The 15031-nt window shown below is 41.6% G+C and overlaps 1 protein-coding gene across 19 annotated transcripts in view; it reads left to right on the top strand.

Moving 5' to 3' along the window:
- The window catches only part of OBSCN (obscurin, cytoskeletal calmodulin and titin-interacting RhoGEF), a 276095-nt gene that overhangs the window by 227516 nt on the left and 33548 nt on the right, over window positions 1-15031 (top strand). For 16 of the 19 annotated variants that reach the window (XM_067530494.1, XM_067530493.1, XM_067530487.1 and 13 more), the window contains 4 exons: window positions 10046-10303; window positions 12635-12767; window positions 13260-13396; window positions 14641-14753. In XM_067530494.1, coding sequence (XP_067386595.1) covers window positions 10046-10303; window positions 12635-12767; window positions 13260-13396; window positions 14641-14753 — 641 coding nt within the window. Of the gene's footprint in view, window positions 1-1889; window positions 6689-10045; window positions 10304-12634; window positions 12768-13259; window positions 13397-14640; window positions 14754-15031 lie in introns of those variants that run through there. The other 3 variants (XM_067530497.1, XM_067530495.1, XM_067530496.1) reach the window with 2 other exon arrangements.

Here is a 15031-nt window from a genome sequence, read left to right as displayed (position 1 = left end):
CAGGCAAACCCAACATGAGAAGTGGCTGCAGGCAGAGGGAGATGGGTAGCGGTGCTGAGGCTGGGGAGAGACCTGCAATGGGAGAGGAATAGTGCTGGGTGAGACCATCTCAGTGTGAGAGGTGTAAGTACTAGAACTAGCACATTCTAAATAGAAGAGGCTGAGGGATGGGCACATTCTCAATGGGAGGAGGTGCTGGAGTCACCCCGTGACAGGGTGATGCTAGAAGAGAGAAATAGATCAGCTCTGTCAATCTTTAAGTTGACATCCCGGCCAAACAAGAGCAGAAGAAGTTCTCTTAGTGGCGAGTCCTGGAGGCTTATCCATCTCCCTGCTTTAGAACAGCCTCTGGGAAGGTTGGAGGAGGAGGGAGGATGTCCTGTGCAAGGAGTCCTCTGTGTAGGGCAGGCCCTTCTTTCTGGGGCTATAGCCTGAGAAATGGAACTGCCATGTGGAGCTGGGGAGTGAGCTGAAAATACAAATTCATACTCATTCCTTCCTGAGTCAGGTCGTCTTTATTTATCTTTCAGTTGCTTCCCTTTCTGGCTCTGCTGCTTGATGCTAGAGATTGTATCTCAGTGAAAAACAAAACTTGGCTTTGCCTCTCCTGTTTCCCCTGCACCAGCCACCTCTGCCCTATAGTGACAACTTCCCCACATTTCCCAAATAAATAAATCCTTTCCCCCTGACTTTGTCCTATGGATGTAACATTGAAAAAGCCCTAAGGAAAGCCACATGTAAAAATATACATTTCAAATAAGATAACAGCCTGTGCTTAAAGTGCCCATGCCCACATTTTTTAGTTATTTAACCCAATCTGTACTGCATCATGTTTAAGGTCAAATTCTGCCCTGGGATAGGTGCATGGGGTTCCCGTTGACATCAGTGTGTATGCATCCAAGTGCAGATAATATAGACTTCACTGTGCAGGAGACCTCATCATACCTACAGTAAAGCCAGTAGAACTATTTTGAGAAATAATGGACATGCATTATGGGCCTGATCCTATACTTCTTAGTGAGGTAAAACTCACTTTGAGGGTAGGATCAGGTTCATTGCCATATGCTAGCCTATCATCATCTTTACTGTGAAAATAAAGAGAAAATTAAACACACACACACTCTTATGGCATGAGGGAATTCTAATGTCTTGGCATGAAAAGCTTCTTCAGGAAATATTTAAACCGTCTTTCCTTTCTTGGCTTCCCCCACATGCTTAATGATCTTCTAACACTGCTTTTGTGTGTGTGAAAATGCAGGTCTGTGGTCCACGCTGTTGATTTATAGGTAAACAAACCCTTTTCTTTGTGGCCATTCATTTTAAGCAAGAAGAAGAAGAGAATATGTTTATAAATAAGAGGGTGAATTCTTGCCCCTGTTGAAGTCAACGGGACTTTTGTCATTGACTTCACTGGTTCCAGGATTTCACCCAAGGAGACTGTGTTGGGGAGAGTGGGTTGAACTCCTTGAGTGTCTTTAGGATCTTTGGATGAAACTGCTATCTGACTGCAAAGTAGCAGTGTTACTGTTCTAAGAAAATAATTGATAATAACCAGTGAAGCAGCATGAAATATAGCAGGCATCTAAAGAGAGCTCTTTAGCTGAACCTACTCCCTGAGCTTCTGTGCACTCAGAGAGTTAATGGATTTGGAAACCATTTGGATGGGACAGTGCAGAGATCTCTTGAGGGAAAACCTGATTCTGAAAGTGAGTGTGAATGTGATTGTGTGTTTTCCCCCTCTCAAACTTAAATGCTCACAAAATTGAGTGCTCACACAACTAACCCCACCTCGGCGGCTTTGTCGACGCTGGGCATGTGCTAAGGGAATGTGGATCCCAGAAAGATTTTTGCCTTCATGCAAACTCCATTTCAACCATTTTTGTCACCAGAGAGGAAACGATAACAACTGTAGTGAAGACCCCACGGCAAAAGCGCAAGAGGTCTCCGGCCCGTCCTCCTTCAGGTTTCTCCCTCTCCCGCTCTCCAAGACCAGAGTTGGTGACCCCAGAGACAAGCCATGTGACAAAGGTCAGGCAGCCTGTGAACAGGCATGAGCAGGACGATGCGCGGAAGACACTCATTCCTACACTCTTTGTGACCGAGCCCGAGGACAGACAAGGAGCGGCAGCTAGGGCTATTGTCGTGGAAACCAAGGTGGAAGAACAAAAACCCAAATGGGTTGAAGTGGAGGAAATAATTGAATTCAAGGTGAAAAAATCACCCAAGGCTTTGAAGAAAAGAGGAGCTTCCCCAGCAAAGCCAGAAAAAGATGACTCAGGAGTATTGACATTCACTATGCCTGGCCCAAGACCTACACATTCCCGTGAAGATGACCCAAACACAAACAACTCCAACAATAAATTAGTGGAGCAGGCCAAGTCTTCCCTGCCTAGAGACAATCTGTCAGATGTTGACATCCCAACTCTTGCATATGGAGATGACCAAGAAGGAGCTCCAGTCAACAATGAAGACATAAATTCTCAATGTGGGTCTGACCAGCTCAGAAGCTCATTCATTGACTGTGGGACTGACGGAAAGAGCTGCACACAGGAAGCAAGCAATGACGATGTTTCAGAAGGTACTTCCCCACTGCTTGCCTGTGTGGGTGAGCCCTTTGTCTTTAGCTTTGAGACAACTGATGTGGGCAAGCACGACCTTCCACCTTCCCAGATCTGTCCAGGGGTTAAGGAAGAAGCTGAGGAGTTAGATACGTCTTGGACTTCTGAAGAGGAAGTACCTGATACAGTACGAGATGAGGATCTTCAAGAAAAAGATAATGTGGCTATAATTGATGAGCCAGCGGAGCTAGAGACAGATGACATTAGTAACCGAGACCCCAAAATCCTGACTCACAATGGAAAAGTGCTAACTCTGGAAGACCTTGAAGATTACTTTCCTGAAGAAGGTGAGACCTATGGATGTGATAATCAGAATTACACAGAAGACAAACCCTGTGAGATCTCTGTACTCCAGACAGAAATTAATGAACCAATAGTTGGGAAGCCTGTGTTGCTAAATCTCGGGAGACCTGTTGTTCCTACACCAAGGCAAAGCTTTTTCAGCAAGTTCAAAGAGCATCTTCCTGAGGGAATGTTCATGTCCACATCAAGAGTAACAGGAGTGCAGTCCGTAGGTCCGTCTAACATTTCTTTCCATGTGAGTGAAACATGCAGTGCAGCACCCACACCTGGTGTGCACGCAGCAGCAGCGGCGGCGGCACCTGGACCCTCCTTCAAACTGAAACCATCTTTCTGTACTGAAGTCCAGCTCTCAGCAGACAACGGCCAGTCCAGCTTTAAAACTGAAGTTTCCACAAGAACCCTCAGCTATGGAACTATCGGCGAGCCTGTTATGTTGCACATCAGCACGGAAGACCCCTCCGAAAGCTGAGGAGACACAAGCGTGATTCTTAAAATCAAATAAAATATATACATAAAAAACAAACAAACAAAAATGTTCTAGGGTGGGAGAAATCAGCGGTGAGAATTATAAGGAAGCACGCAAAAGAAAAATATCTTAAGGAAAATGTATAGAAGGTGATACGTAGAGCTTTTCCAGTCTTAAAGGGAACACTTCTGTCAGTTCAGTTTATAAATGATCATGGTGAAAGCATATCATTCCATAGAGAAGTGGTGAGAGGCATGGTCAATAGACTCAGGGTGGCCTGCCTCTCCTACTTGTGACAAAAAATATAAATAAGTAAGCACATTTTTGTTCAAGTGTTTAAAAATTACTTCAGCTATCTGACTCCTACATCACACTGTGGTGAGAACTTTAAGGTACCTCAGCTTGGCAATATCTTCCCGCAACCAAGAGCAGGAAGGGTGGTTTCATTTAAGCATACCTTCTGTCACTTTACGTGCCAGACAGTCAGAAAAATAGTTTGTACTGCTTTACTTTTACTAAATGCCGGTGTCACAAATTAGGTCTACCAAAAATCTGTTTATAAACCTTTCAGAATGCACAATCTGTCAAAATTATTATAATATCTTTCCATAGAGTGAAACCTATAGAAGATATGACACTTATTAGGCAACATTACTGACTTAAGAGACTGCTCAAACATTTTGGGTGAAATCCTGACCCTACCGAATTCAATGGCAAAACTCGCATTGACTTCAACAGGGCCCAGTCTCACCCTTTGAATACAACTATGTTCCACCTTTATTAAAAAGACCATCACCGTTAATCATCTACTTTTTGTTAATCTTTTAAAGGGTTGCCTAAGGACACAGATTTTTATGTTTCTGCTCTTTATTCAAGTTCGGTAACTCTATAAATCATATGAATTATTATAGAGGTTTGCATGATCTACATCTAAAAGAGTATTGATTAAAGGAATGGACAGGTTAATACTAGCATCTGCAATCTGGATTAAAACATGTGTAGAACCACAAATAAATTATTTTATGAATGAATAATTACTATGTGAGTAGAATGGTTAGTTAAGTCTCCTGTACATATTAATGGTTCAACGTTACCGTCAATGTATTAGTGGTTAAAGTTTCTTAATCTGCTAACAAAAATTTATTAGTGAACCATATTAATTTTGCAGGAGCACTAATGCAATTTAAAACCCTCTTCAACAAATAACTGTTTCAAGAATGCATCTGACAGAAATTTAGGGGGGATTGTGCCTCAAGTTTTGTATTGGGTTTTAATGTTTTATGCCACCCGAATACACTGCCAGTGCAAGTTGTATCATCATACGGTAGCCATTTAGGTTTAGCATCGTTGTAGAGGTCACCCTTTATCATAAGCAGTTGGGTTTCTCTAGAGCTTTGACACAGATATCAAATGCAATAAGGGTATCCAGTAAAGATATAATCCTGCAAGGTGCTGAGTTCCTCTGAAAGGTGCTAAGACAACCTCAGCTCCCAGTAGCTTCAGTGAGAATTAATGTTGCATAGCACTTCCAAAAGGTGCTCAGCGCCTTGACAAGACAGAGTTCTTAGAGCTAGATTCTGGTCCCACTTGAAGTCAACTAAAATTTGCCATTGTTCTCAATGGGTAAGTCTACACTGCAATTAGAAACCTGTGGCTGGTCTATGCCAGCTGACCTGGTCTTCCAGGGCTTGAGATAAGCGGCTGTTTAACTGTGATGTAGACGTTCGGACTCAGGCGACAGCCTGAGCTCTGGGAGCCTCCCTTCTCTCAAGGTTGTAGAGCCTGAGCTCCGTCCAAGGCTGAATGTCTATGCCACAGTTAAACAGCCCGTTAGCCCAAGCGCTGTGAGATCGTCAGTCAACCACAAGTTTTTAATTACTGTGTAGACGTACCTACAGGAATTGGCCCTGTGTGTCTGACATTGTCTATGTGACAGAAGGTCTGAGAAAAAGAAACAAAACCTCCTGTAAGCTGAGTTGCATGGTTATGTTGCTAGAGAAAACAATAATTTTTCTCTGAATGATACAAAAGAGCCAGGATGTTACAGGAATGCTAAGAGACAGTTTGCTTGCTAATCATCTTAAAGAGGAATAAGCGAGCTTTCTCTTAGGTAATGTCGACAGAACATCACATATCAACATTTTCAAACTAGATAATATGTGAAACTTGATCCAGAATTCTTCAGAGCACTGCTTAAGAAAAGGTACATCTAACTTTAAAAAGGTGCCTTTGCAAAAATTACGATTTTTGTCTAAAGAGCTGCACCTTGAACATGTGATGACTATAACAAATTCAGTAATTTAATGTTCTTTTTCATTTCGATATCTAAAAGGTATAGTTTGTACAATAATGTGCACTACATTTTTGAAGCTTAAAAATTTCTCAGTGACTACAGGTGGTGAAACAAATTACCTCTTTTTTGGTACTATCATATTTTCAGTAACAACTCATTGGTTTTTACTGTATATTTTATAAGTCAGCTATACAATGGCTATACATTAGTGCTTCACTTATGAGAAATATTGCACTACTGTACATTGGAAAGTAACAGATATACAAGGGGAGGAAATACTTTTGAACTGAAAATTTTTCTCTTTTATTGGGCCAGATTCTGATCTCAGTTATTCCAGTGTAAATCCAGAGTAACGCCACTAAAGTCAAACTTTTACATAGCTGTAACTGAGAAAAGAATTTAGCCCATAGCTGTCTTTAAGAAGAAATAAAATAGAGATTTACATCTGTCAAGATATCCAACAGAATGTGGAGTTATTAATTTTTCTCTTGACCTGGTTTTTGCTGAGTAATGACTTTGTTAATAAAATAGAGTTACATTTCAAATGGTCGTAGCAAAGAAATACGTATATTTCTATTGATCAACCAAAAGTAAATAACATCTGTTTACATTTTCTTTGGAAATTTAAACAAACAAAAAAAAATCAGTAAAAAAGGAATGGGAAATCCTATATGGTGTACTCTTGAAAATAATGAAAAAATTATTAAAAGTCCTTTACGTTTATTTTCAAAGTATTTTCCTAGAGGTTAAAAAGTATGCTTGTAAGTGATTTAAAATTTGTAGGTAACTAACAATATGTGTGGGGGTTTATTTCCTGTAGATGAAGACATAACGTATTAAAATTAACACAAAGAATGTTTTGCTGCAATTCCCACAGGCAAAAGGGTATGAAAAAGGTGGAAACTTCAGTTTGTCTGAGAGACACAAAATTAAAATAAATCTAAGTCAAGATATATTATTAGATGCTCCGGTTCACATCAATAAATGTCTTGCATCCGCTGTCATTGATCTCATTTGCTTCTGTGTTTTTGTTTCTTCACGGTAACCAGTTCTCTAAAGGCCACATCCACCTCCCATTGAAGTCAGTGACAGTACATGGACATCAGTGGGAGTTAGTTGGGACCCTGGCTGCACTTATGTATTTGAGAGCTAAACACACTTGGTTAGCATTGAGTTGCAGAAGTGCTGAAGTATTGTGAGAGAGCCTGTTCTAGGCAGATTTCCAACCCAATTTTATGACGTGAAGAATTGTTGGGAACTTTCTAATAGTGTCAGCATCTTGGGGGCTTCCATGAGTGGAATTTGAACTTCAGAATGTTTGAGGTTCTCCTGATCCTTATCAGGTTAAATGTACGGTGGACTGAAAGGGACACTTCACCGTCTGGTTTACAGTAAATAGGTCAGGATTTTACAACCGGGAAATAGAAGGTGCACGAAGAGCTTGTCTTCACTGCAGTGTTCGCTCTCGTTGTGTACACTTGCGTTAACTCTCTTGAGTCAGCCCTGCCCAAGGGAGAGCAGTCACACTACAAAATATACAAGCTGCACAGAGTGTTTGTATCAGCAACACCGAAGAGATGAGTCCCCATGGCATTACTAGCTGCAGGCTCAGCAGCTCTCATGTTTCAACCAGTATCTTAGCCAGCTAGCTTAAGTTGAAAGCATCATTGTAACTGGAGCTAGACACTTTTGGGTGTGCACTGGAGTTGGGTTAGAGACAACACTCAAGTTATACCTCGAGCTAACACAGCCCTGTAGTAAAAAGATTTACGCTTGTGCTGCTGAAGAATTGTGTATATTTTGTCCAGTGTGTCCATTGTTTATATCTGAGCACATTTAATTAATCCTAATTATCCTTGTGAAATTAATCCGATTTAAATCAGAGTAAATGTTCCCCTAAAGGGACCGTGTTCACTACTAAGTATATTTCACTCATTGTATAACAGTTCTCTTACAGGTGGGCAGCTGCCCACCTTACTGAAACCAGCATTACACTACTGGGTGAGTAGTCTCAGCAATAAGACCAGGAATCAAATGGAACTGAATACTGAACTACCTCTCGCTCCTAGAAATGGTCCTTCCAGATCAGTGTTCATGCACATTGGTGGGACAGCATGCAATCTCAGGGATGCTTGACTGTCCTATGGATAAACAGAGGGCTTCATTCTCCAGGTCTGCCAGACTAACATCTTTCATCACCACTATACTCACATGAAGGAAATTATGAGGCGGCACCATCAAAGAGGGCTGGCCCAAGTTGGGACCTACCTTATTTCCCTCTTAGGTTTGTCTGCGAAGTTCATGTACCCTAATTATTTCCTGTAAGAGCAGAAGGGAGCAGAATCAGAACAAAAGCTAGCGTTTCTTCTTCTGTGAATATGAAATAAACATGCCATCCCTCCTGAGCACTTCTAAAAACAATTGAATTCATGTTGGGGGAAATAAAACCATCCTGGAGGCTGGAACTCCCCATGAATGAAACACGGAGAAATTCACAGAAAAAGATAGACTGAAGAAAATGAAATTTTCCAGTGGGGGGACTGTCTAGAGGTGGACACCTGGTACAGTCTGTTAGTGGTAAAGAGCTATTGTGACTGTTCCAGTGATACAACCATTGTGCTACTAACACCGTTAATTTTTTCTCCATTCCTCAGAAGTCACATCTATTGGTAAAAACATTTGCTGGTCTGATAAAACACATTTCCTGCTTCATGCATGGGCTCACTCTCTCTCTTTCTCTCACCTGACCTGAAAGCTCTCCTTACATATTGAATCCAGTGGGCTTGCAGGATTAGCCCTTATGTCATTTACAGATTATTCTGTGCGGGGTCTACATTGTCTAGTGACCAATCAGAATGGGGGCCTGGCATGCTTGTAAATTACTCTTTTTCCCAGGTCACCCGTTTCATAGGAATAGAATTTTTGAAGTTCTACTTTAAGTTGGGAAGTATATTTACAATAACAAAAGTTATGAGCAACTGAAAATGGGTGGCTCTAATTAAGACTGTTAGGCACCCTAAACATGGAGTAGGTTATCGTTTGGTTTGCATTGTTTTTTTTGCACTTGGGACATCCCAGTGTGCCTTACAAAATGGGGGTCAAATTGGAAACACAGTGTCTATCCTTCTCCTGGGTTGATTGACCTATTTGGGGCAGATATCTGGGGTGGAGGGGGGGGATCTGTCCCCTTTTTTTTTTTTTTTTTTTTTACCCCTTGGAAACACTTGTAGAGCTTGTCATGCCAATAACATCTCATAGATTTAAACTGAATTAGATATTGATTGTGCAGTGACTGTGAAGGGAAGCATGACATCCAGTATGCACATAGCTGTTGCTCAAAGACTGGGCCTTGGACTTTAGAACCAGTTTAAATGAGTGAGTAATGTTGGCTATTTGGGGAGATTTTTTTATCTTCTGCCTACCTTTCTCGACTGTGAGCTCCTTGGACCAGAGACCATATCTTCCTCAGTATGCTGCTGCCACTCAGCAAATAATAATTAAGTAGACCAGCCACCAACAACAGAGGGACTTGGATTCTACATTTCTTCTGATGAAATTGCCCCACCACAGAGTTTCCCTTTAATCCTATGCTGCTCTACCACTGCGGTTGCTTTAGAAACGTATCTAATAAAAATAAGTTAAAAATAACTCTCAGATATCCCTTAGTGCAAAGTCCACCATTTCCCTCAGGTTTCCCTGTGGCAAATGGTAACATAAAAGGTGATCTCACAAGCTAAGAAATAATCAAAATATTGTATTGGGGGCAGCTCAACACGCCCCCCAGCCATCTCCCTCTTAGTCTGATGGGGTAACGACATTGACACAAACCCTTCTCTCTCTTTTTTCTCCTCTTTTGATGCGCAAATTATCCTGTAACCCATTCACTCCTCCTCTCCCTCCATGCAAGAAACACGTGGCATGTTTCATTTAAAATAATAATTGCACTTTTGTTGCACAAGACGGCGGTTTAGCACAGGAAGTCAAAACTGGGTCCCTTCTGTTGATCTGATGAACTTAACACTGCGTGTTTTTCTTCTCACTCATCCTATGTAGGCTGAGTCATCAGTTTGGTCACCTCCACCCCTATGTATCACCTAAATTCCGTCGCATCTGGTGAGAAGATGTGAGTGTACATAGCGTGTTAAGCCATTTGCAGCAGGAAGAGCAGAGGCTACTGGATGTTCATTGTGAAATCTAGCTAGATTCCCTCTTTTAGCAAATAAACATTTGCACATTAGCTCTCTACTGCAAAGGGGGAAAAAAAACTTGAATGCAAATGTTTGCTCTGGATGACACTGTGGGTGGATTGATACTGACCTTTTCTTTTTACCATGAAGAGAGAAAAGCTATTCTTCTTGTTTATAGGAAAGGTCTCACCACAGTCAGAGCTGGAGAATTCTGTCCGGGCCTCACTTGAACGTGCAAATAAGGAGATAAGGATGGCCCTGAGGAAACTTGTGGATTCCACATCTCTGCATGTGACTCTATCTCCAAGCATGAGAGGAAAGGCTGGTGGCCTTGGCGTTCTTGAGTCCACATCTTCAGACTACTCAGATACAGAAAATAGGCCTCCTGTGATAGTTCATGAAGCCAGCACACAAACCCAAAGTGCTGGAGGTCATGGTAGGTCTGGAATGAGTTTGGGAAATGCCCCCGGGGTGTTAGACACAAATGTTGCACAGACCAGAAATGAAGCTCTTCTCGGTTCCATATTTCTTTGTGTTCTAAACAGAGATGGGTCCAAGCTACAAAATTCAGGCACCAAAAATTGTGGGGGTATCCAAACCAGGTTCATTATAAAAATGGGGGGGGAGGGCATTTGCAAATTTGGATCTGAAGCTGAGTTTGGACTTTATATGCCCCCAAACTTCATAGATGGAGGATGGTTCCAGTCTGGGGTTTTAGCTTAGTGTCATCTTGAATTTTAGACCCTGAATATGTTGTTTGTGTATTTTTACTGCGTGTCATAAATAACATGGTGAGTCAGGCCTTCCTATTTGACATTCCTTGGCTAAGTGCTACCAACTTTGTAGGCTATCAGGCTATTTAAGGTTCATTTGGTTTGATTGGCATTGTAGCCTTAATAGAATCTTGAGCATTTTCTTCTTGAGTTAAAAATAACTAGCACCAATGTATGTCTTGCAAAGAGAACAGACGCTTTAGTGTTTGTGTTACTGTGAGTTATGTTAAAAAGTGGTAAATACATTTCATTTCTTAAATCTTGTAAAGGGGCTGGTGTACACTACAGCCCTTTCATTTTTTCACCTTTACTGGCTGCCATAATAACTAGAGAACCCTTTTGTCTAACCTGTTGTCATTTTGTGTCAAGTCATAATACTTGTTCTTAATCCAATGTGATCTTAAAAGGATACTGTCAAGTAGCTTTTGCCCCCCCAGCCAATCTATATTTTGTTAAAAAAAAAAATTGTTAGACATCATAATGAGAATGCAAACATTTCAGGGGCTCAAACGAAATAAATAAATTATATGAAAATGCTTGGGTGCTTTTTATTTAGTCTTTCCTCTGAAGTTTTGGAAACCCAAAACAGTAACATTCTGCTAGTGAAGGAAACCCAGAAAATGACTGTAAGCAGAAAGTGAAACAGAGTAGGTTAGTTCCTTGACAGTAGCTCAGGGAAGTACAAAAAAGGAAACCAGCAGCATACAAAGGTGAAAAAGTAAATTAGGTATTTTTAAAGCTTTTTCACTTTCAATGACTTAATATGTTATTAACATGGGTATGTATTTTTTAAAAATAGACATTTATTATCTTGACATGTGTCCCTTTGATCACTTGTTTTTGAATAAGAACAAGAAGGCAAATATTTCAACAGACCTGGTGGTAAGAAAGCATTGAGTGAAGCTCCTACTCCTCTGTGAACCATGGTCTTGTGTTACATGCCATTGTATAACAGTGCTCTCTAGCGAAGCTTCCCAACTGGCTTAGTAGAAAGAATCACTTCTCTTTCCAATACAAGCCATCACTAATGATCTCCCAACCACCCTACCAAAGAATAACCTTTCAGGTGGGGGTATTGCTTCTTTTAGCTTGCACTTGGCACACTTTCAGAGCACAAGAGATGGTGTTCTTCATCCTAAGAGGTAACCCTGATGGTACGTATGACCAGATGATTAGTTCTTGCTAAAATAGAATCTCAAGCCCATTTTGAAGGAAACACTTCAATTAAAAACGCACCCATCTTTTCATTTTGTAGTATTTCTGGAAAGGAGATTCTGGTCCTGATTCTGCTCCCACTTATAGTAGTGTAAATGAGAACTTCCACTGAAGTCAATGGAGTTATAACGGTGTAAAAGGTGTGAGATCAGACCTAGGCCCTGTTTACAGGTGCAACACATAATATTGTCTGATTTTGTTCTCCCTTGCACTGGTTTTACATCAGTATAGCCCTATTGACTTCACTGGAGCTACTTCTGATTTACACCAGTGTGAGTGAGTTGGCAATCAGTCCAGTAATTGTTGATGCACCCTAATAATGGAAGCGTTGACATTTATCAACAGAGCCAAAATTTGTCGTTTTCATTAAATAGGCAAGCTGGAGGACAAACTCAGCTAACTATGTCCTTTAATGTACATCATTGATCAACTGATTTGCTTCACACATCCTGGGGGTTGGGTTTTTTTTGTCTCAATTTCATTCTCTTTGTACCTTTCCTATTCATGCCTGTGTGTTTCCTTGCCACACAAATCCTGATGCTTTTGCCCATTCAGCCATATTCTAACATTAATCATTTTTATTTAGCTCAGAACACTTTGTTTCACATAGCCCTCTGAAAAGGGCCAAATTCTCCTCCTAGTTACAGTGATCGAACCCCACGAAGTCAGATGGGTTGTTCTGCTGGAACTCTGAGCAGAAATTGATCTCAAAGCTGCACCTTGATTTCAGCCATGCTGTTCTATGTAACTAGTCTAACAGGTCCTGTTTTCACTGTCAGATGAAAAGCAAGACAGCACTGGGAAAATTCCAGAGGAGAAATTGAGTGAAACAAAGTCAAGCCCAACAGCTTCCCAAAAAGAGAGTCCTGATGGAGCTGCAGGAGTTCAGGAACGTACTATTCCCATTATCAAGTAAGCATTAAACTTCATGATGCTCAGGGCATTGAATGGAAATCTGAATGTGTCTTTGTCCTGGAAAGAGCTCCCCTTCCATCCAGTTCTCTCTAATGTTGTAGCTGGTGCATTGAACTGACTTGAGTAGATTTAACATAAGGACGGCCATATTGGGTCAGACCAATGGTCCATCTAGCCCAGTATCCTGTCTTCTGACAGTGGCCAATGCCAGGTGCTTCACAGGGAATGAACAGAATTGGTCAATTATCGAATGATCCATCCCCTGTCATCCAGTTCCAGTTTCTGGCGTCAGAGGCTTAGTGGCACCCAGAGAATGAGGTTGTATCTTTTTTTAACTGGTCGTTCTGAGCAGAGAGAGTTAGTGAGTGGGAGGCATTGAAGGATGAGATTGATGTGGTCCGGTCAGTTTAAGTTGCATTGTAGGTCTTACTATTGTTCGAGGTGAATGATGTCTGTATAACGACTCTGCCTCTTGGTTTATGTGAAAAGAACATCAGCAGTCACAGATGGAGCAGACTGGCATAGAAGAGAAGGGGCAGACGAGGTCTGGGATGTCCAGAGTCAAATTTATATTGAGACCACAGAAAGAACCTGCGTTTATAAAACAGACGAGAAGAGCGCCACAAGTAAGAAATTGCCCCCTTTACCCTTCTGTCTCCGTTCCCGTGGTCATCTCGTTGTTTTCTCCTCAGGTGGCCTCTGTGACAGAATCTTCTTTGAGGTGTTTGTGTTTTGTAGTAGTCACCGTTCTTTAAACAAAGAGTAACAGTGATAGTCGACCCAGTTTCTAGTCTCATTTACAGCGCTGCAACCCTTTGAAACAGTGGGGCTACCTGGGTGCAAACAAAAGCAGAATGTCATGCGGAAAAACAAAGGAAAAAAGTGGGCTAGAGTATGCAACGGGCTTAATGGGAGAGATGGTTGCGCTATCATTAACACACTGGTTCGATGTTGTTTTGATGCATGCTGGCCAATCATTCAGAGTAGGAAAAAGCCAGTCAGATAAGGTACTTCACAACATAACTAATGAGCAGTTTTTCTGGGGGCTGCCATCACCTGTCTCTCACCGGTTTGAGATGGCCAAAATCATCCTGCAATGGCAGTGATAGTCCTCTATGCTAGTTAAGGGAATTTAGATCTGAGTCCCTTTCATTGTTCTGTAAGGAACCCCCTATCGAAATTTTCCAGATCTATCAAAATACCCAGGGGTGGATAATGTCCAGGATAACGATGCCCAATGTGAGATTCAGGGTGTGAGGAGCACTGGAAAAGGGTGTGGAATCCCATCAGCTGGAGAGGCAGATGGGAACTGGGTGGCCAGAAGGACTGGACTCTCAGTAAGTGAAGGGGCAGGCTGGTGCCTATGAGACACTGAAAGTCTTAACCTGGATTGTGATTTGGCCAGAGAATTCCCCCCTCACCAGTCTGAAAAAGAAACTCTTTGGGATCTCTCCAGATCACTTAATTCTCCTGCCCCCGCCCACGCCCCAACACAAGTCTAGGGCTAGTCCAGCCAGCACAGGTAGCTTCAGAAATCCCATGATGCCAACTGTTGCAAGTTTATCACCATATTTGGTGGTTTTCTTAAAGTTCCAGCTCAGATGAGCTTGAAAACGTGAAGCCCGAAGGGTCAAAAGCCAATAAAAAGAAGTGCAGGTGTGTTATTTTTGAAATCTCATGATTTTTAAAACACAATCTCATGATTTTGGGGGCCTGGCTTATAATTTTTGAACATCATGGGTTGGCAATACTGGAAATATCTTTTGAGCAGTTCACAAAATGTAACAGTAGCTCCCATTCATTTATCACCAGCTTGTTTCTAACATAACTGAACTCTCTTTTAAGTGATGGAAACCCTTTGTCTCCCCAGGCCCTCCATATATGCAAGTGACCATCGAGGATGTGCAGGTTCAGACTGGGGAGCTTGCTAAATTTCATGCCATTATTGAAGGAAATCCCCAGCCTACTATTGTATGGCAGAAGGTAAGATAGAAGATGTATCCCATAGCGGATGAGTGCCACATAAAAAAATGGGGTGTGGAAAAATGAACTAACATAGAAGTTGGAAAACAGTTGGCCATAGGGGACTTTTTTTCTCAGACATAATGGGCGCAAATAGCCTCCTGTATTTATCAGTGGGCCGAGAATGGCTGGTCTTATTTGCAGGCAAAAAAAAAAAGATGTACCTCCAAGGTTAAAACTTCTGATTGTTAAGTCGAGTAAAGAATAATACAAATACAGGAACATAGGAATTGCCAGAC

This window comes from Emydura macquarii, unplaced genomic scaffold (assembly GCF_026122565.2).
Source record: "Emydura macquarii macquarii isolate MOO-44397 ecotype Brisbane River unplaced genomic scaffold, CSIRO-AGI_Emac_v2 contig_3080, whole genome shotgun sequence".
NCBI lineage: Eukaryota > Metazoa > Chordata > Testudines > Chelidae > Emydura > Emydura macquarii.
This window is presented reverse-complemented; position numbering and strand designations above follow the sequence as displayed.